Consider the following 21,367-nt stretch of genomic DNA (forward strand, 5'->3'; position numbering starts at 1 on the left):
CGCTACTTCATTAAACAGCCCCTGTTTATTTTTAGCTCACCTGTCACGTAGTGACAAGGTGAGCTTTTGTGATCACTCTTCGTCCGTCGTCCGTCCGTCCGTCCGTTCACAATTGCTTGTGAACACAATAGAGGTCACAATTTTGACCTAATCTTTATGAAACTTGGTCAGACTGATCATCTCTATAAAATCTAGGTCAAGTTCGATATTGGGTCATCTGGGGTCAAAAACTAGGTCACTAGGTCAATTAGTAGAAAAACCTTGTGAACACAATAGAGGTCACAATTTTAGCCTAATCTCAATGCAACTTGGTCAGAATGGTCATCTCTATAAAATCTAGGTCAAGTTCGATATTGGGTCATCCGCGGTCAATAATTAGGTCACTAGGTCAATTAGTAGAAAAACCTTGTGAACACAATAGAGGTCACAATTTTAGCCTAATCTCAATGAAACTTGGTCAGAATGATCATCTCTATAAAATCTAGGTCAAGTTCGATATTGGGTCATCCGCGGTCAATAACTAGGTCACTAGGTCAATTAGTACAAAAACCTTGTGAACACAATAGAGGTCACAATTTTAGGCTAATCTTAATGCAACTTGGTCAGAATGATCATCTCTATAAAATCTGGGTCAAGTTCGATATTGGGTCATACGCAGTCAATAACTAGGTCACTAGGTCAATTATTAGAAAAACCTTGTGAACAAAATAGAGGTCACAATTTGAGCCTTATCTTAATGAAACTTGGTCAGAATGATCATCTTAACATAAGCTAGGTCAAGTTCCATATTGGGTCAACCCAGGTCAAAAACTAGGTCACTAGGTCAATTAGTAGAAAAACCTTGTGAACACAATAGAGGTCACAATTTTAGCCTAATCTCAATGCAACTTGGTCAGAATGATCATCTCTATAAAATGTAGGTCAAGTTCGATATTGGGTCATCCGCAGTCAACAACTAGGTCACTTGGTCAATTAGTACAAAAACCTTGTGAACACAATAGAGGTCACAATTTTAGCCTAATCTCAATGCAAGTTGGTCAGAATAATCATATAAAATCTAGGTCAAGTTCGATATTGGGTCGTCCGCAGTCAATAACTAGGTCACTAGGTCAATTATTAGAAAAACCTTGTGAACACAACAGAGGTCACAATTTTGACCTAATCTTTATGAAACTTGGTCAGACTGATCATCTCTATGAAATCTAGGTCAAGTTTGATATTGGGTCATCTGGGGTCAAAAACTAGGTCAGTAGGTCAATTAGTAGAAATACCTTGTGAACACATTAGAGGTCACAATTTTAGCCTAATCTCAATGCAACTTGGTCAGAATGATCATCTCTATAAATTTTAGGTCAAGTTCGATATTGGGTCATCCGCGGTCAATAACTAGGTCACTAGGTCAATTAGTAGAAAAACCTTGTGAACACAATAGAGGTCACAATTTTAGCCTAATCTCAATGCAACTTGGTCAGAATCATCATCGCTGTAAAATGTAGGTCAAGTTTGATATTGGGTCATTCACGGTCAATAACTAGGTCACTAGGTCAATTAGTACAAAAACCTTGTGAACACAATAGAGGTCACAATTTTAGCCTAATCTCAATGCAACTTGGTCAGAATGATCATCTCTATAAAATCTAGGTCAAGTTCGATATTGGGTCATCTGCGGTCAATAACTAGGTCACTAGGTCAATTAGTACAAAAACCTTGTGAACACAATAGAGGTCACAATTTTAGGCTAATCTTAATGCAACTTGGTCAGAATGATCATCTCTATAAAATCTGGGTCAAGTTCGATATTGGGTCATACGCAGTCAATAACTAGGTCACTAGGTCAATTATTAGAAAAACCTTGTGAACAAAATAGAGGTCACAATTTTAGCCTTATCTTAATGAAACTTGGTCAGAATGATCATCTTAACATAAGCTAGGTCAAGTTCCATATTGGGTCAACCCAGGTCAAAAACTAGGTCACTAGGTCAATTTGTAGAAAAACCTTGTGAACACAATAGAGGTCACAATTTTAGGCTTAACTCAATTCAACTTGGTCAGAATGATCATCTCTAGTTTGACTTCTCGTCAGAAACCAATGATCATATTTTGATGAAACCTGACAGAAATGTTCATTTAGTAATCCTTAACTCAAATTGCCCATATGGTTCCAGTCCACTGCACAACATGGCCGCCAGAAATAGAAAAATCTTTAAACGACTTGTTTTCAGAAACCGATTATCAGATTTTGATGAAACTTTGCAGAAATGTTCCTTGGGTGGTCCCTGACCAAAATTGCTCAAATGGTTCTGGTCAGCTGTACAACATGCCTGCCAAAACTAAAAATAGAAACCCTTTAACGACTTCTGGTCAGAAACCGATGATCATATTTTTATGAAACTTGGCAGAAATGTTCCTTGAATGGTCCTATACCAAAATTGCCCGAATGGTTCCAGTAGGCTGCACAACATAGCCGCCAGAACTAAAAATAGAAAAACCTTAAATGACTTCTCCTCATAAACCAATGATCAGATTTTGATGAAACTTGACAGAAATGTTCCTTGGGCAGTTCTTAACCAAAATTCCCCAAATGGTTCCAGTCCGCTGCACAACATGGCGGCCAGAAGTAAAATAGCAAAATCTTTAAACGACATTTCTGAAACAGATAGGCAGATTTTAACAAAAACTTGACAGAAATGTTGCTGGGGTGGTCCTTGACCGAAATTGCCTAAATGTTTCTGGTCCACTGCATAACATGGCGGCGCAGCTAAAAATAGAAAAAGTTTTAAACGACATCTTTTCAGAAATCGATGATCAGATTTTGATTAGACTTAACATAAATGTTCCTTGGGTGGTCCTTAACCAAAATCTATCAAATGGGTCCATTCCGCTGCACAACATGGCCGCCAAGACTAAAAAATGGAAAAACCTTTAAACAACTTCATCAAAAACCAATAATCTTATCTCAGTAAACTTGACAGAAATGTTCCTTTGGTGGTCCTTGTTAACTCAAATTGCCCAAACCGTTCTGGTCCGCTGCACAACATGGCCATCAGAGCTAAAAATAGAAAAATCTTTAAATGACTTTTCTTCAGAAACCGATGATTGTATTTCTATTTAACTTGGCGAAAATGTTTGTTAGGTGGCCTTTGCTTGAGCCTGTAGGCCAGTGCAGCACAGACACTGATGTGCCTCTTGTTTGCAAAAATCTTAAAAATATGGCACCAATGTGCTACTATTCAATATAATTTCATGTTCTCATTTGCAATTGGCTGACTACTATTGAACGTTTCACATTTGTACTCAACAGTATGTGCAGTCTACACAAATAATAGTGTACATATTTGTACATTTTTGTTAGCCTATCTGTCTGTCATAGTTACCTTGGCACAAGAATACTATTACTGACACATTTAAAACATTCAAAAACCAAAGAACTTAGAGCTCAGTTGTTTCCTGGAAAAAGTAAAAATGTTGTCACCAACTACATTGTGTCTGCATTGATGTTATCATTGTCATTATTGATGTAGTTCCCATTCACTTACAATTGTGACCATCACCTTCATGTTACCTTGACGTTAAAAGTCCAGTGTTAGAACTGTTAATGCCCTCAGTATTTGCAGCTAATACCAATCCCTATTCAACAAAACATTTCTTCATATCATTCCCTTGAACCCATCTTTTCCATCATACTTTTCAAGGTTTGTTCCCACAACTTTTTGATGCATTCTGTTGATTTTGAAGATGTTTGTTTTTATAGAAAATTTGGCACAAGTAAATGTTTAATAAACACATTAATAAAACCCTTTGAAGATGTTGTTTGTATTTTGTTTGCTCATTAATATACTATGACAACTTCCATTCATTCATGATTGTTAACAACAAAGTAAACTTGTCGCCTGGTGGCATCCATTAATTACTAACAATTAAGGAAGAACCAGTAACTCAAAATATTGATGCATTGCAATCCTGAAAGTCCCAATAGTATGGATCGATGGCAGGTAAGCGATACAGGGCCACCATGGCCCTATGGTTAGCTCACCTGTCACGCAGTGACATAATGAGCTTTTGTGACCGCTTGATGTACGTCGTTCGTCAACATTTTGCTTCGAACAACATCTCCTTAACCCCTTGGCCAATCATGATGAAACTTGGCAGGGATGTTCCTTGCATGAAGCTCTACCAAAGTTGTTCAAAGACATGGATTCCATGCGAAACTCTGGTTGCCATGGTAACCGATAAGAAAAACTTAAAAAAAATTCTCCTCCAAAACCACAAGGCCTAGAGCTTTGATATTTGATATGTAGCATCACCTAATGGACCTCTACCAAGATTGTTCAAATTATGCCCCTGGGGTCAAAAATGACCCCGCCCCGGGTCACGTGGTTTACATAGACTTAGATATGGAAAACTTAACAAATCTTCTCCAAAACTAGAAGTCCTAGGGCTTTGATATTTGGCATGTATAATTACTTTATGGACATCTACCAAGATTGTTCTAATTATGCCTCTGGAGTGATAAGAGGCCCTGCCCGGGGGTCGCAAGTTTTACATAGGCTTATTTAGTGAAAACTTAAAATCTTGTCTAAAACCACAAGGCCTAGGCATTTGATATATGGTATGTAGCTTTACCTTGTGGTTCTCTACCGAGATTATTCAAATTATGCCCCTGAAGTGATAAGAGGCCCCACCTAGGGGGTCACAAGTTTTACATAGGCTTATATAAGGAAAGTGTTTAAAAATCTTCTTGTCTGAAAATGCAAGGCCTACGCATTCAATATTTGGTATGTATCATAACCAAGTGGTCCTCTACCAAGATTGTTCAATTTATGCCCCTGGGGAGAAGAGGCCCTATCCTGGGGGGAGTCACAAGTTTTGCATAGGCTTATATAGAACAAAAAACTTCTTGTCTAAACCAACAAGACATTGGCATTTTATATGTGGCATAACCTAGTGGCCCGCTACCAAGATTGTTCAATTTGTGCACCTGTGGTGAAAAGAGGCCTCACCCTGGGTGTCACAAGTTTTACATAGGCTTATATAGGAAAAAACTTTAAAATTTTCTTGTCTGAAGCCACAAGGACTAGGTCTTAAATATTTGGTTTGAAGCATTGCCTACTGATAGGGTCATGTGGGGTAAAAAACTAGGTCAGTGGGACAAATAAAAGAGTGGCCTCTAGGGGCCATACTTTTCATTGGATCTTTATGATAATAGGTCAGAATGTTCACTTTATTTAGCAAAGCTACAGGTGAGCGATACAGGGCCATCATGGCCCTCTTGTTTTACTTTCCACTCAAAGTCATACCAGCTTATAACTGTCTTTATGAACTTATCAATCTGAAATAAATAGATTTAGATTATAAGCAATCTTTATAGGTACTGAATTGTTTCAAAGAAATTGTAAGAAAGAAGCAAAATAGAAAAGAAAATTAGATAGGGTAAGCCATTATTTGTTGACGCAACTTTACCATGTACCGTACACAAAATAATGGTGATAAATTTACTTAACTTTTTTACTCTCTCACAAGGTCAAATCAACGGGGACAGAGTTGGTCAGTTAGCCATCATCTGCCGGTGTAACTTTACTGTGTTCAGCGAAGCCGTGAAAAAGTGTTGCTACTCGAATGAGGAATGCAGGGTTGCATTTATTGGCGTAAGTTGTATAGTTATTTTAAAGAACATTTATTTCAATGCCTTTTAGCTTGTCTGTGTTTGAAAGAAAATACTACTTATTGGCGTTGTTTGCAGCAGCATGCAAAAACTATTTCTTATGTTTGCATACAAATTGGCGCGTTTTTCTACAAGTGTAATTAAATGACTTTACTACAATTTTAGGCATATAATAAAGGAAAAAAAATGACTTTTGGTGCTTGATCGGTGAAATATGTAACGATCTTACACTGAAACAAACAATTATCCTCTATTTATTGAAAGTACACGCAGAATTTTGCTTGACCAATGATAATGACAAAATATATTGGTCAGAACAGCTCTTCGCTTTAAATTCTAGAAAAATAACCCGGAGTTAACCATTCTTATATATACAGGGCACAGACAATTTTGGCTTTCCGATGCTCATGGACATGTACAGTCTTACGCTGCCTCAGAATGAAAGAGAGAAAGGTAATGCATTGGTTGGGCAATTCTTATTTGGCTAAGGCTTGAATATGCTATAGTTTCTGCCCCCACTACCACAGTTTTTAAAACTCTACCCGAGGGTGAAGCGCAACTTGTATAATTTCAATCACTAGTAAGAAGAATTGTGTTCGTGCCATATTGCTAAAGATATTTAAATAATAAGTAGCCTATGCATAAGTGTTGTTATTTATCAGCACAATACTTATTGCATGGTTAAGCGCCACCTACATGGTTAACGTTCTGATATGGGAATTCATGTATAATAGATAAAAATAATAGAAAACATGTATGTTGTTAAGTTTATACATCAATATAAAGTCTCTGTCTTCAACTCAACACTTCAACTAGTTTGATGTATGTCATTCAATATTGAGAAGGCCATGTTTCATTTTGTTTGTATCATTCAACAGAGCGGGAAATATTTATGTTATTTTCTGTATCATTCAACAGAGCGGTTAGATGTTTCATTTTATGTGTATCATTCAACAGAGCGGTTACATGTTTCATTTGTTTTACATCATTCAACAGAGCGTTACATGTTTCATTTTGTTTGTATCATTCAACAGAGCGTGAAATATTTATGTTATTTTTTGTATCATTCAACAGAGCGGTTAGTTGTTTCATTTTATGTGTATCATTCAACAGAGCGGTTACATGTTTCATTTGGTTTGCATCATTCAACAGAGCGTTACATGTTTCATTTTATTTGCGTCAATGGACGGAGCGTTACATGTTTCATTTTATGTGTATCATTTAATGGAGCGTTAAATGTTCAATTTTATTTGTCGCAGGTTTTCATTCAATTGTCTTTCATTCAACAGAGGGTCATGTAGTAAAGAACAAGTTTGTTGCCATGTTCAAAACACTTGGCGATCTGGAAAAGTTTGCGACAAAATCCCTGGACGTGGAGCTTCAGGGAAAGATTAAGATCGTGAAGACGTACCACCACAATCTGCCCGTGTTTATAAACAAGATACAGAGCAAATGTGTGCGGGATGAAAGGCAAGCAGGTATGTGGAAGTTGATACAAGGTCATGCCTCAATCATTACAGGGAGCTTTTTTTATGTCATTTAATAAATAAATATCTATATAATCATAGAAAAAAAAAGAAAATATAACTGCTTTTTAATATCTCATATCTCATATCATAATAGTTCAGTGTCATTATGGTGTTATGCAAAAATGTAATTCATGCAAAAGTAATATAATGGTTGATCAATAAAGGTTAAATATAGAAATGTTTGAATGACTGGGAACTAGTGATATAAAAAGATTGACTAAAGATTAGACACAGTTTTCATATTTATGGTTGACCATTAATGTTTTATGGCTAAAAGTGTTACTTAGTGTTTAGGCATATTCAAATACCGGCTGTTTTTAGCTCACCAGAGCACGAAGCGCTCAAGGTGAGCTATTGTGATCGGTCTTTGTCCGGTATCTGTCCGTCCGTCCGTCCATCAACAATTGCTTAAAAACTTCTCCTCTGAAACTACTAGGCCAAATTCAATGAAACTTCACAGGAAGCTTTCTTGGGTGACCATCTACAAAATTACAACAAGGGATCACGATTGATCAACAACAACAAAATGGCCGACTTCCTGTTCTGTTTTGCTTTAAAAAAACATCTCCTCTGAAACTACCCGTCCAATTTCAATGAAACTTTAAAGGAAGCTTCCTTGGGTGATCATCTACAAAAATACAACACGGAGTCACGATTGATCAACAACAACAACAACAGCAACAACAACAAAATGGTTGTCTTCCTGTTTTGCTTTAAAAAACATCTCCTCTAAAACTACCGCTCCAAATTCAATGAAACTTTACAGTAAGCTTCCTTGGATGGCCTTCCACAAAAATACAACAAGGGGTCACGATTGATCAACATCAAACAACAACAACAAAATGGCCATCTTCCTATTTTGCTTTAAAAAAACATCTCCACTAAAACTACCAGTCCAAATTCAACTATACTTTACAGAAAGCTTACCTGGGTAAGATAGTTATGTAAAGTTTACTCTGGAAGCAAGGGCATAAAGTCTTGCTATATGGTCTCCCTTTTTGTTGGAGATTCCACTACATCTATTTTTAGTAACAAGGGAATAGATTTTAAATTTTATTAAGTCTTCAACATAGTCACTTAAAGGTAATTTTTGTTCATTTTTTGGGTTCATAGATTCAAATAATTATTATACACTATATTCTTTAGAAGAAATTTCATTTTTACTTAATAATGAATTTAATAATCAGACTTTAACATTGAACTTCATGTAGATTATTCTAAGTGAAAGTGAATAAGCCTTTATGGATTTGAAGAAAGAAAAAAAATGTTTATGAACATGTGAAACTGTCTCCGTGGCCTTGTGGTTAAGGCGTCCGCCTACGGAGCGGGAGGTCGTGGGTTCGATCCCGGGCCGCGTCATACCGAATGACGTTAAAAGCTGGTACAAGTAGCTCCCTTGCCTGGCGCTCGGCATTTAAAGGGTAGTGCTTGGAAAAGTGGTGTACTCAGTACTGGTTCAACCCAGGAAAGTTGTATCCCGTGTATCGGTGCTTTAAGAAGAGCTAGGGTATAGCACCCGGATCTCTTGTATCTCACTCTGTTTCTTCAAGTCTTCCAATGTCTGGATTTGACTGCCAATTGCTGTCACTTCTATCTCATGTCACTTATGGCATTTAAACACAATTTAAGTTGTGATGGCGTCACGGCGGGGTCAAGCCATAATGCAGCCAATGTTCGGGCAGACCTTTATTAACTCAAATAAACAAACAAACTGAACATGTGAAGGAAGGTAATGTTGACATTGATGGAAGAATCTATGATATTAGTGGAAGGTGCTGAATGTGTTCTGATAATTGTCTATTAGAGCTTAAGGCAGTTTATTGATTTTATTGGATGGTGCACTGTTTGTTGTTTGTGTATCTATACTAAAAGTTCTTTCAGTGTGCAAGCAATTTAACATAGTTTTGTCAGTGTGCAGGCAATTGAACGAATTCCTGTGTGTGTGCAGGCAATTAAAAAAGGTCCTGTAAGTGTGCAGACAACTGAAAAAAGTCCTGGCAGTGTGCAGGCAACTGAACGAAATCCTGTCAGTGTGCAGTCAATCAACAAGTCCTGTCAGTGTGCAGAAAACTGTGACAAGTCCTGTCAGTGTGCAGGCAACTGTGACAAGTCCTGTCATTGATTATCCAGGCAACATGTTTGATCAGTATGTTTTTCAATTTCTTTGAGAACAAATATCAAACTATATTTATTACAAAGGTTAAACTCTTTTACTCGGGTGAGCGATTTAGGGCCAATATGGCCCTCTTGTTTTAACAATTGAGATCTATTCTATTTTGAGTTATCTTATTTGACTGAAATAAGGTGGTGATGCCAAAATAAGCTGATTCTGAGACAAAAATTTGAAAAATGTCAAAACTGTCAATCAGTGAGAGTACAACTTACAACTTATGTTGACGAAAACATTTTACTCTCCTTACCACCTATCTGATATTCTATTTATACATTTTGTTTTTCTTTAAAGTTTAAATATGGGACTCTATTGTTCATCAGTACAATTTATATAAAATGAACATGTAATAACAAAATTCTAATGGCAATGTGTAAAACAATCACATTAAAGATATAAATTGATATTAATGCATTATTGCATAGTCATTTATGATGTATTTAGGGATGTCATTTGTCCAGGGACCTTTTTTATCTGATTGTGAAAAGTTACCGGTAGCTGGTTGCTCTTTTATTTGTTTTAGTACTGATTTGACATTTGAATCAAATTTGAAGTAAGAAGATCTTCCTTCTGCTCCTTTTGACCTACATTGGGGGCCTAAATGCCGACAAACCAATCGCCAAAATGATACATCCCTTCAGCTGCATTGTCATTAACATTCCTCCTAATATATCATTTTTTCTACCCCCAGACTATGTGTTCAGTACCGCCCACAAGGCCAAAGGTCTTGAGTTCAGCACAGTGCGGGTGACCGACGACTTTGCGGGTGACATTTCCCGGGCAATCATCGTGATGCCGAACCCAGTGGCAGGGCTCGCTGACCTTGCACGTGGGTGGGGCGGGGAAGAGAATGATCGGGAGGAGGACCTGAACTATATCGCCGTCAGACCCAGTAGGTGGCCATGTTTATATCTTTGAGGTTTGATAATTATCAGCTGTTAGAACTAATTTATTGAGTTTTCATTATTATTTGCTGTTAGAACCAATTTTTGAGGTCTGATAATTATTAGCTGTTAGAACCAATTTATTGAGGTTTGATAATTATTAGCTGTTAGAACCAATTTATTGAGGTTTGATAATTATTAGCTGTTAGAACCCCTTCATATTCCCTGTAATAAAGTGAGAAATAGAGAATAAATATTGATGGCCTCTTTGTGGTGCAACTGACTATGCCTTTATGAGATTAACTGATTAATTGATAATCTATTTTAGGCAGTGAGTGTAAGGAGGATGAGCATAATCTACTGTACGTGGCAGTCACCCGTGCCAAGAATGCCCTCCAAATGTCACCTACCCTTCTAACCATTTTAAAAAGAGCTGGGGTGAGTATGAGAACATGTATTTGTTCAATCCTTATATTTGTTCTGTGTTTTTTAATAAAAATAATGCTACAGTGGTATGAAGTTTTGTTATCATATACATAATGACCGCATCAGCGTTTTTTTGTCTGTATGCAAAAAGCTTTTATGTAAACACAGAATAATGTTTGGCTAGCAAAACTAAAGGGCCATGAGGGAATATCTTCTACAGTCTTATGGTTCCCTTAACCCCACAACTCTGAACAAAAGGCAGCACTGACGTTGAAAAGACCCACCATTTGCCCCCTTCCTCATTTGTTAATGATCAGGATGAAAATCAGGAACCTTTATTGTAAAAATATTAATATCAACCAAAAAGTCAACGAACATCCCCCCCCCTCCCCTCCTCCCCATTAAAAATGTTTAAACTAAGAAATAGAAGAGAAATATCTCCATGCGTAGACTCAAGAAGAACATTATAAATTTTGGTTACAATTTTTTATATAATGTAGCTACAGTGTTTTGTCAAAAAGAAATGTGTGTTATTGGAGTTTTTATAATGCAATTTTATTTTATTCACAATCAAAAAGGCATTTACAATTTAAAATTCACTTAGGCATGATTTAAAGATGCACTATTACTTCCAATTAAGATTTAACATATTTAATACAATTGTTTTAATGTATAGAGCCCAAAAGAATGATTAAATGTAGAAAACAATGGTTCTTATGAAGGATACGGATTTTTTAAAAGAAATATGCAGAAGCCATGGTATTTCTACCTTATGAGACCATAGCAAATCGCAGTAATTCTTTTAGCATTCACGAATCATTTAAATTGTTTGTGTTTTCAGCTATTAAATACACAGTTATAATAGTTTTAATAGTGATATATATTTTTCCATAAATGCATTATTTAGTAAGAAGTTGAGGATTTATCACTAAAAGTTTGTGTTTGTTTTACATATGTATGTATTGATTTTCAATAGTGTCACTTTAAATCCATGTAAATGTTTTTATATCCAGATTCGGTTCACATACCCAGTATCGAGTGCAAAGCTTGCAGAGCGAGTTGTGCCGTTTAGGTGTCTGGAGACGAATGCAGAGTTCAAACCCCATTGTGTGACCCTGGAGAAGCAGAAAATTACCTTGGTAAATTATTTAAAAGATGGGTATATGTCGGCATCAATGTTTTTAATCTTTGCTTAAATTGAATTATTTTACTCACTTTTATTAACAGACCGAAAAGCAACTGACAATATTCATTTGGACCAAATCTTGTTACTGTAAATCCAAGCTTTGAATGATTCAAATTTCAATAGTGTTGTAAATGTTTTTTTGGCAAAATAAAGTATTTGTCAGAAGTTTACATATACTTAACAGTGCAGTTCTAATTCAATCTTTTGATTTGTTTCATTATTAATACAACCATTTTGTTCACATTTTACATGATATTTTTGTCCAAACCTAAAAAACGTGAACAAGTCCCTTTCAACACCATGTCATATTAGAAATTATGTATATATATATATTTATAATGTTCACTGCTTTATAAACCTAGAACTTAGAAACATTAGCAGGAACTTTCAACTGTTAACTCTCATTTTATTTTTCTTGGTTGCACCAAAATGACATAAGATTTCTTCAATTAACACAACATATATTTGTATAAAAAATATCATTATTTCAAATAAAATTTATCCACCAATAAATTCTAATAAATTATATAATACAACTATACATTATAGTCCTGCCCTGCTGGGAGATGATGGATATAATTAGTCTTTATCCTTACATGATTAATAAGAAAAAAAATAAAGAAAAGATGAGAAATAGTGATGTTTAACCTTTTAACGCTTTTTAAAGTGTTTTCCTAGCTGATGCGATGGTGAGGAAGTAGAGCTGTATAGCCCACCTTACCCACAGATACAGCTTAGTTATAATTATGAGCCTTTCTATTTGAATGTTTACAAACACACACAAAAGATGAGAAATAGTGATGTTTAACCTTTTTGCATAGTTTTTCAGGCAGATGGGATGGTTATTAAGTTTATTACCCCGCCCTGCTCACAGGAGACAGATTTCAGCATACATGTAGTCATTATTGTGCATCTTTCTAGTGTTAAAAAAAAACACAAAAAGATAAAAAGTGATGTTTATTAACCTTTTCGCATTGTTTTTTTTCCAGACAGATGGGATGTTGATTAATGAGGGATTCAAAGCCCCACTCTGCTCACAGATGACTGATACGGCAAAGTCATAATGATGAGTCTTTCTACTCAAGTGTTTAAAAACACATAAAGAAAGATGAGAAATATTGACGTTTAATCTTTTAACATAGTTTTTCAGGCAGCGTGGGTAGTGAGGAAGGGGTGATTTAAAGCCCCGCCCAGCTCACAGAAGTCAGACATGGCAAAGTCATACTTATAGATCTCTCTTCCAGAGTGATTTAGGCAAAACTATCAATTGATTAGAAATAGTGACGTTTAACCTTTTAACCTGTTGTTTTTTAGGCTGATGGGACAGTCAGAGAAGGAGGGGTTTATAGCCCCGCCCTGCTGACGGAGGACAGTCACAGCATGGCGGAACTGTTGGGGCTTTCTCCACAGGAGATTAAGGAAAAGCAAAAACTGGAGGAGAAATTATGATCCCACCATGCTAAGGTGTCCAGCTGAAATCAAAACAAACATGGAGTGGGACTTGTTTAAATTTGTGATGTGTTATACATGTAGTTGAAGTTGACATCAAAGACTGTACCGCTATATTCTCACTGTCATTATGAAACAATTCGTTTTACAGAGAGTACCAAATTCAGTGCATGCTCATGTGTTACTTTTATCTGTCATTTTCTGTGTTTTTGGTGCTACTATTATGACAGTATAGTGGTATGTGGTGTTTCATTTGAATATTTCGATGTTTAAAGAAATTGTGTTTACAATCTACATTTGTATTTATTTATTAATGAAAATATTAAATGAAAATATAATTATTGTAGGTTTAAAACCAAGTGGGGTGTTCCTCCAGTATTTACTTGGTGTATTATTGGCAATATCTTATATTGTATGCTAGTAGTTGGTTCTACTTGACTGAATAATAAATAAGGGATTGTCTTTAGTTGTCTTGTACAGTATAACAGCACACAGTTTAAGAGAATTTTATACCAAAAAACGCTTAAATACTTACTTTTCACATGCATCTTACCAGCTCGCTAGACTAGTCACCAGATGATACCATGGAAAATTTTTTTACTTAAAATCCCAGTAAATTTTAAATAAAATGTGTCGATATATGTATCTGTACAAATCACGTGACTTTCACAAGCTAAATATACACACTATAAACTCGTTTTACACGAGAGTGCCTAATTCAGTGCACGTTCATGTGTTACTATTATGACTATTATCAATTTCTGTGTTTTAGCGTTAGTATGTAAAAGTGACATGGTGGGTCATTTGAATTCAATGTTTAAAGACCGACCGGTCTGTTCAACCAAATTTTCATTTATTTATTAACGAAAAAAATGATTTGTAAGTTTATAAAACAAGAGGGGTATTCCTAGAGTATTATCCTAGAGTACAACAGGCAAGATTTTATATCGTATGGTAGGATTTGGTTCTACCTGACGGAGGGAATTGTCTTTAATTGTCTTGTACAGTACATGTATAACAGCACGCAGTTTTAAAAAATGTATTTCATAACCATCTTAAATGTTTATTTTTTCACATGCACCTAACCAGCTCGCTGCCGTACATGTGTGATATTGGTCTTATAGTTAAAGGGACAAGACACCAGATTATACCATTGCAAGAATAAAAATTGTCAACAACTTACATAAAATTAATATCGTTGTGCGCGTTACTATTACTTACTTACTGATGTTTCACATCGCAACGACGCATGTATCCTTCGCAGTTTTTCCAATTCGAAACTTACAAGGGTTTGTCTACTACGTAAATCCTAGTCATTTTAAAAATAGCGCCGGTATATGTGTCTGTACTAATCGCGTGACTTTAACATGCTAAATTTACACTCTATAAACAATAAATAGTCGTTTAATCATGTAAAATGATGTATTATTGGCTTCATTCTAGTTCGTATTGATCAATCTAAGCTTGTTTTGAAGATGTACTATATTTTCCGATTTTGGGACCATCCGGTGTCTAGTCCTTTTAAATTTCTTGAATGGGCAGTATTGGCATCTTGCGAAATAAATAAAAATACAAAGAAAACTATGTAATAATTTAAACTTGTTATGGAAATTTTAAACTAATAAGAAGGGCTGGGTGAGTGAGCCCATTCCAAGTCAATAAGATTTTAGAGAATATGCTCCAACTGACTTCAAACCAAATCTCATCGTTGTTAAGTCTTTCATATTCAATTCTTAACGATAAAGAATGTGACTTGTACTAATTGAAGGTCGATTTCATAGGCCAGAAACTCAGATTTTAAGTTGTGATACTGTAATGGTTAACCTACACGTGTATAGGCTTTTAATGCCAACAAGTTGCCTTATGTAAACTCAATCTGGGACCAATAATCAAGCTCCCAGACTTCACGAAGACAACATGTTGTTCACGTATCAAAGCTTGTTTGCGCGATTTGGAGCTTTTTCATTATCACCATATTGCAGTGTTAGTATTATCAGGTGTTCATCAACATGTCTTGTAACTCCTAAGCCATGGTCTTATTATGTTTTGCGAATAAATATTTTAGTCTTCGTTTTTTAAGCATGGTAGACACAGAGGGGGGACTTGTTCGGCGTCGTCGGTTAAGTAAAATGTTTTATGAATACCGGCCAAGAGTTCAGTAAAGTTAACAGTCGCCCATGTTAGGTAACAAAATCAAACTGTTTTGATCAGTATCCTTGTTATGTTGCATCGAAGCGCATACTTCACCGCATGTCGGAAACGAAGTCGCAAACGTTAGTGGCAAGGTTATTCATAAAGTATCTAAAGTCATAACTTTTAATTAGTCATTTTTCCAAATATATTTTTGTAAATTTAAAAAAAAATACTACAGGCAATATCATAAAAGTATGTACATAACATAAGATTGATATATAATATCATATGACCGGTGAAATACATAACTTAGAAGGTTATGAAGAAGAAGGTTTCTTTCACATCCAATAAGCCATGAGGACAAACACAACACATGTATTTACGAATATTTACAATGGTACATACACATACATGTTTAGGAGAAGGCACACAATATTTTCTTTGAAGAAAATAATATTACTTATCATTGTAAGTAAGTTGTAAAACATTGTTATAGATAGAACTGTTAATAATGCTTCCATTTCCAAGCTCTTTTATTCGTTTGCATGCCTCGCTATTTTGTTATGTAAATATGTATAATGTACACAATGCGCATAAAATAGGAAAAGAAAATTCAGGAAAATAAACATTTAAAACATTTATTGAACATTGTAGTGTGTATCTATTAGTTAAATTTTGACCTAGATGTAACAGTGACACAACATAACACGTATGTGAAGAGTTTACTGACGGGATTATACAGTAACTTGGAAATTTGCATATATTTATGATATAACGTCTTTTAAGAGGTAGGCGGATTCTAAAGGCCGGAAAAAGCTTCTGCCGTTGGCGGATGCTGAAGGTCGGAAGTAGCTTCTGATCAACGTTATTTAATTGATTAATACAAATGTATTGGTAAACGCATAGTAAGACATGGATGATTACAAAATGATCTTTTGAAGTGTTCTTCGTTCATTGGTCAGTCTCGTGAGTCATCGCCGCACATGCTTTGGCGTGTTTCTTCATTCTTGGATACGTTGAGCCGCCGGTTGCCGTCCATGACCAATTATCGTGGTCGAGATCGCACGAGAGGAAAGCGCCAGGCTGCTCAGACGCTTGCTTCTCCTTGATGTCCTCGATAATTCGGAAGTACGTGACTGGCGTGCGCGACCTTCATGTGCCTGAGACACCACGATGTTGTACACTTCAATCCTCATCTCATCAGCGCGTGAGCGGAGCGCGGGGCTGCATGGCGCCACGATTGACAGGAGGCACAGACGACTCTCTTCAAACCAGAAGGCGAACACCGCGCCGTGGACGGCAACGACTAGCAGACGAGAACACAAAGCGCACGTTGCGAGAAACGCCCTGTCACTGAACAGTCCCCAGTGCGTGGAGAGGACAGAAAACAGGGCTCCCATGAGCAGTGTGGGGTAGAACAAAAACAGGGTCGCCGATACGCGCGTATCCATGACGTCATTCGCGTATGTCTGGGGAAGTCCCATACGAGTTATTCTACGAATATGTTTGCATTTGTTGTTAATCAGTTCATACACGACCTGTACAAAGCACGCAGTGGCAGACGAGCAAATTGCGATATGAGCGCCCAGAACCAGCAAGGTTTTGTTTACGAAGCATGCGTCATAAATACCTGTCTTCAGGCAAACAACGAACCGGAACATGGCGTATATCATTACTTCCGTTATAAGAATTCCTACAGTCGCACCAGCGGTGATATTACCCTTGTTGCTACAGGCAATGTATTTTAGCGGAAGCTTGAGGGCGATCAAACGCTCGAAGGCTATCAGTAACGTGACTGTGTTCACGAAAAGTAGCCCAAGACCGCCGACATCCCTGAAGTAGCCGTTTTCCGACGCCAGCAGCCACGGCTCCAAGCCGCTTCCAGCGACGACCGCGACATCAATCCCTAAGAGCACCCAGGCAAGTATCTTAAACGGTTCCGGAAGTTTGCTGGAGAATCGTAATGCACATAATGCCATGACGAGCACGACCAATAACAGTGCGCATATTATCAGTAACACCATCTGGTGGCTTCCGCTCATGGGAAATAGGACTTCAGCGTCGACGACCCCTGAGTCTTCATACGTCGGGATAACGTGTTGTCCATTGCTTGTCGAGCTTATGTTACTGGTATTCCCTGGTGTATCCGAAGCTGTAATTGAAAATTAACAGAAGTTTTGCAATTACATGTATAACACTCAAAGCGTATCACGTATGTTTTTTTCGGTCATTTTGATTTGAAGAATGATTTCATCGCGCGTTAAATTCAGTATATAAGTAAATACATTCTTACCCATGTCGTCTAACCGCACCGCTGGTCAAGCTCGTATTCCTTGTTTTATATATTATTTTCGCACAATGAAGCACGTGGCTTGTACAGGCGATTCTTGCTAAATACGTATTAGCAGTTTCCACCTTTTACGTAGATACGTTCTAAATATACTGTTACAGCTATTCGCGACCTTTTTGTTTTTAAAAAGGGCACATTATAGGTAATCAATAGATAAATGTATTTTTAATGCATTATAATGCTTCAAAAATATAAGCCTATGTAAATGGGTTTTTCCAATTAATAGCAACGTGGTCACAAATACCCCAGTTCAGAAAGCGCCAAAATATCGCTTATATGTTTATTCTTATCTATACAAAGGGTTTAATGAGAGTGAACTTTATACCGAATAGAATTTAACGAAAAAGCTAACTTGCCTTAAAAGACGGCATTTTTTGAAGTTTACGTCCGAAATTGGTTAAAAAAACAACTAAACTTCCAATAACAATAACTAATATCTAAAGTGGATTTTTGGTCTTTTATTCGATTTGTTTGTAATTGGGAAAAATTATCTTTTTAAACGAAACGAAAGTAGTATGGGTGACAAGACTTCGCACTAACTCGTTTTCGGATAAAAAAAGCAAGATCAGTTGATTAACAAGGTCACCTGGACTTTCACTTATGTGATGGCATTTTGACATCTTAAAAACGCATTGTAAACATCCCGTGATAATGCCAATTACGTTACGAAGAAGCCGTAATTAAGTGACCAACTGCATTGTTAACGCCAATGCAAGTTGTGGTCTTCAAAAACGCTATTTGAGCAAAAATGAACATTTACTGAAGGGTTCTAATTTATGGAATTTTAGTTTTAACACTCCAAAATGAATTGCCTCACTTAACTTCGTCATCAAAAAGTGCATTTTGCCAAAACATGGACAAACCTTAATTGCGTGTGTCTGGTTTACGACTAAGGTAGGTTATTGAATCGAAGTCCTGGGCTTGTACCAATTACATGTTTCAATAACTTATCTAGAAGATTCACATAAGAAAAATATATAATTTTCAGGATTTATTTCCAACAATTTTAACAATTATATAAAAATGAACACATTGGATTTCCATAAAAAAATAACAATACATGATATTCTATGTACAGTATTAACAAAACTTTTTACAAGCAATGTTTGCAAAATCAATTAAAATATGAGCAAGTAATACTGATATGACTTTTTCAACGAATACAATTGTTTTTATTATCACTTTCGATGAACAACCTTTAATGAAACATTCTCACAAAAAATACTTTATACTTGTTTACATTTCGTATACTGTACTATGGCTTAATGTAAGCAATCAGCATACACGTAAGTTGCAGTCTTTCAGCTTGTTTAATATCTAGTCCATCTCTTCCACAGTAGGTCCCTGGTATCCGCCGGCTGGTTGACTTCCGGGGGTAGGACCACTTCCGGACGGTCTTGGCTTTTGGCCGCCATAGAGTTTCACCATTACAGGGGAGCACTGTTTCTGTAACTCGTCCAATCTGTGTTCAAACTCTTCCTTGTCCGCGAGTGAGTTACTGTCCATCCATTTCATACACTCGTCACACAGCCCGGTGACCTTGGTCTTGTCCTCAGCTGACACCTTACTCTCGTCCGCTTCTGAAACTGCCTGTTTTACACTGAACATGTAGTTTTCCAGTTTATTGCGAGCCTCAATTCTCTGGCGCTGTTTTTCATCTTCTTCTCTGTATTTTTCAGCGTCATTTACCATTCGTTCGATATCAGCTTTGGAGAGGCGACCGCTGTCGTTGGTGATTGTAATGTTGTTACGTTTCTTGGTGCTTTTGTCTTCAGCTGAAACGTTCATAATGCCGTTAGCGTCGATGTCGAACGTCACTTCAATTTGTGGGACGCCCCTTGGCGCGGGCGGGATACCAGTAAGGTCAAAGCGTCCGAGGAGGTTGTTGTCTTTCGTCATGGCTCGCTCTCCTTCGTAAACCTGGATGGTTACCGCCGGCTGATTGTCGGAGTACGTCGTGAACGTTTGTGTTGCTTTAGTCGGAATCTTGGTGTTCCGCTCGATTATTTTCGTCATGACGCCGCCGGCCGTTTCGATACCAAGGGAGAGTGGTGTCACGTCCACAAGAAGCACGTCCTTGATAGCGTCTGACTTGTCCCCGGACAAGATTGCAGCTTGGACGGCGGCACCATACGCGACTGCTTCGTCTGGGTTAATGGATTTGTTCAACTCCTTGCCGTTCATAAAGTCTTGCAGCAGCTTCTGTATCCTGGGGATGCGCGTAGACCCGCCGACAAGCACCACCTCGTGAATCTTGGATTTGTCGAGCTTGGCGTCTCGGAGCGCCTTCTCCACCGGTTCCATTGTTGAACGGAACAGGTCGGCACACAGCTCCTCAAACCGCGCACGTGAAATTTTGGTGTAGAAGTCAACCCCATCAAACAGGGAGTCAATCTCGATGCTGGCTTCTGTACTGCTGGAAAGTGTCCTCTTAGCGCGTTCACAGGCGGTTCTCAGACGGCGGATGCTTCTGTTATTCTTGCTAATGTCCTTGCCGTTTTTCCGCTTGAACTCTTGTATGAAGTGGTTCACCATCCTGTTATCGAAGTCCTCGCCTCCCAGATGTGTATCGCCGGCCGTTGATCGAACCTCGAACAGTGAACCCTCGTCGATGGTAAGAATGGAGACGTCAAACGTGCCACCACCGAGGTCAAAGATTAGCACGTTCTTTTCGCCGCCCAAGTTTTTATCAAGTCCGTACGCAAGAGCGGCGGCTGTAGGCTCATTGATAATTCTCATTACGTTGAGTCCCGCAATTGCACCTGCGTCTTTAGTGGCTCGTCTTTGTGCATCGTTGAAATACGCTGGAACTGTGACGACGGCGTTCGTCACCTTTTTACCAAGGTATGCTTCCGCAGTCTCCCTCATCTTAGTAAGCACCATCGAGCTAATTTCTTCAGGCGCGAACGTTTTCTGCTCCCCTTTAAACTCGGCCTGGATTTTTGGTTTGCCTCCAGCGTTGATGACTTTGAACGGCCAGTGCTTCATGTCACTTTGCACACATGAGTCGGTGAAATCCCGGCCGATCAAGCGCTTTGCATCGAAGATCGTGTTCTGCGGGTTCATGGCCGCCTGGTTTTTGGCGGCGTCCCCGATCAGCCGCTCGGAGTCCGTAAATGCAACATAGCTGGGCGTCGTCCGATTACCCTGATCGTTGGCGATGATCTCCACTTTCCCGTGCTGGAACACACCAACGCACGAGTAAGTCGTGCCCAAGTCAATTCCGATTGCTTGACCATTTGCACTCATTTTTCCTCTTGTTTAGTTTTTTGTCGATATGTATTTGATAAAATAGTCAGTAACTTTTTTAAAAGTATATAAGTAACGATTAGAAGTTTCCTGGTTTTATTCTATTTCGTCTTTCGTACTCTCTTAAATTTGTATTTATGCCGAGCTTCGGAGTCGCGCGGGCTTATATAGTCGAATAAGAAGTTTCTGCGCTTTTCAGGAAAGTTCGTTCTAAAAATAACACTCCTTCTCGCACATGTAGGAATATTCTAGATCAAAGGGAGGTAACTGTGACAGCAATTGCTGCTATAAATTCAATTGAGATCAATTGAACTGATCCTTTGAGTGAA

General features: G+C 37.6%; 2 protein-coding genes across 2 annotated transcripts in view; one reads left to right on the forward strand and one right to left on the reverse strand.

Annotated features, from left to right (window-relative positions):
• LOC128217911 (F-box DNA helicase 1-like) overlaps positions 1 to 15,983 on the forward strand; it is a 30,954-nt gene extending 14,971 nt beyond the window's left edge. Inside the window, exons 13-19 of the mRNA XM_052925367.1 lie at positions 5,521 to 5,645; positions 6,040 to 6,115; positions 6,952 to 7,140; positions 10,053 to 10,253; positions 10,574 to 10,683; positions 11,685 to 11,810; positions 13,172 to 15,983. Of these exons, the coding sequence (XP_052781327.1) occupies positions 5,521 to 5,645; positions 6,040 to 6,115; positions 6,952 to 7,140; positions 10,053 to 10,253; positions 10,574 to 10,683; positions 11,685 to 11,810; positions 13,172 to 13,306 (962 nt within the window). The 3' untranslated portion in view covers positions 13,307 to 15,983. The remainder of the gene's footprint in view (positions 1 to 5,520; positions 5,646 to 6,039; positions 6,116 to 6,951; positions 7,141 to 10,052; positions 10,254 to 10,573; positions 10,684 to 11,684; positions 11,811 to 13,171) is intronic.
• A 2,782-nt stretch (positions 15,984 to 18,765) lies between these two features.
• LOC128217039 (heat shock protein 70 B2-like) lies at positions 18,766 to 21,180 on the reverse strand. Its single transcript, XM_052923857.1, has one exon. The coding sequence runs from the start codon at positions 21,036 to 21,038 to the stop codon at positions 19,107 to 19,109; it is 1,932 nt and encodes a 643-aa protein (XP_052779817.1). The 5' UTR covers positions 21,039 to 21,180; the 3' UTR covers positions 18,766 to 19,106.
• Positions 21,181 to 21,367: the final 187 nt, after the last annotated feature.

This window comes from Mya arenaria, chromosome 14 (assembly GCF_026914265.1).
Source record: "Mya arenaria isolate MELC-2E11 chromosome 14, ASM2691426v1".
Lineage (NCBI taxonomy): Eukaryota > Metazoa > Mollusca > Bivalvia > Myida > Myidae > Mya > Mya arenaria.

Bases quoted from the DNA above. Each gene is read 5' to 3' on its own strand.
- LOC128217039 (XM_052923857.1), bottom strand. From the start codon at position 21,038: ATGAGTGCAAATGGTCAAGCAATCGGAATTGACTTGGGCACGACTTAC.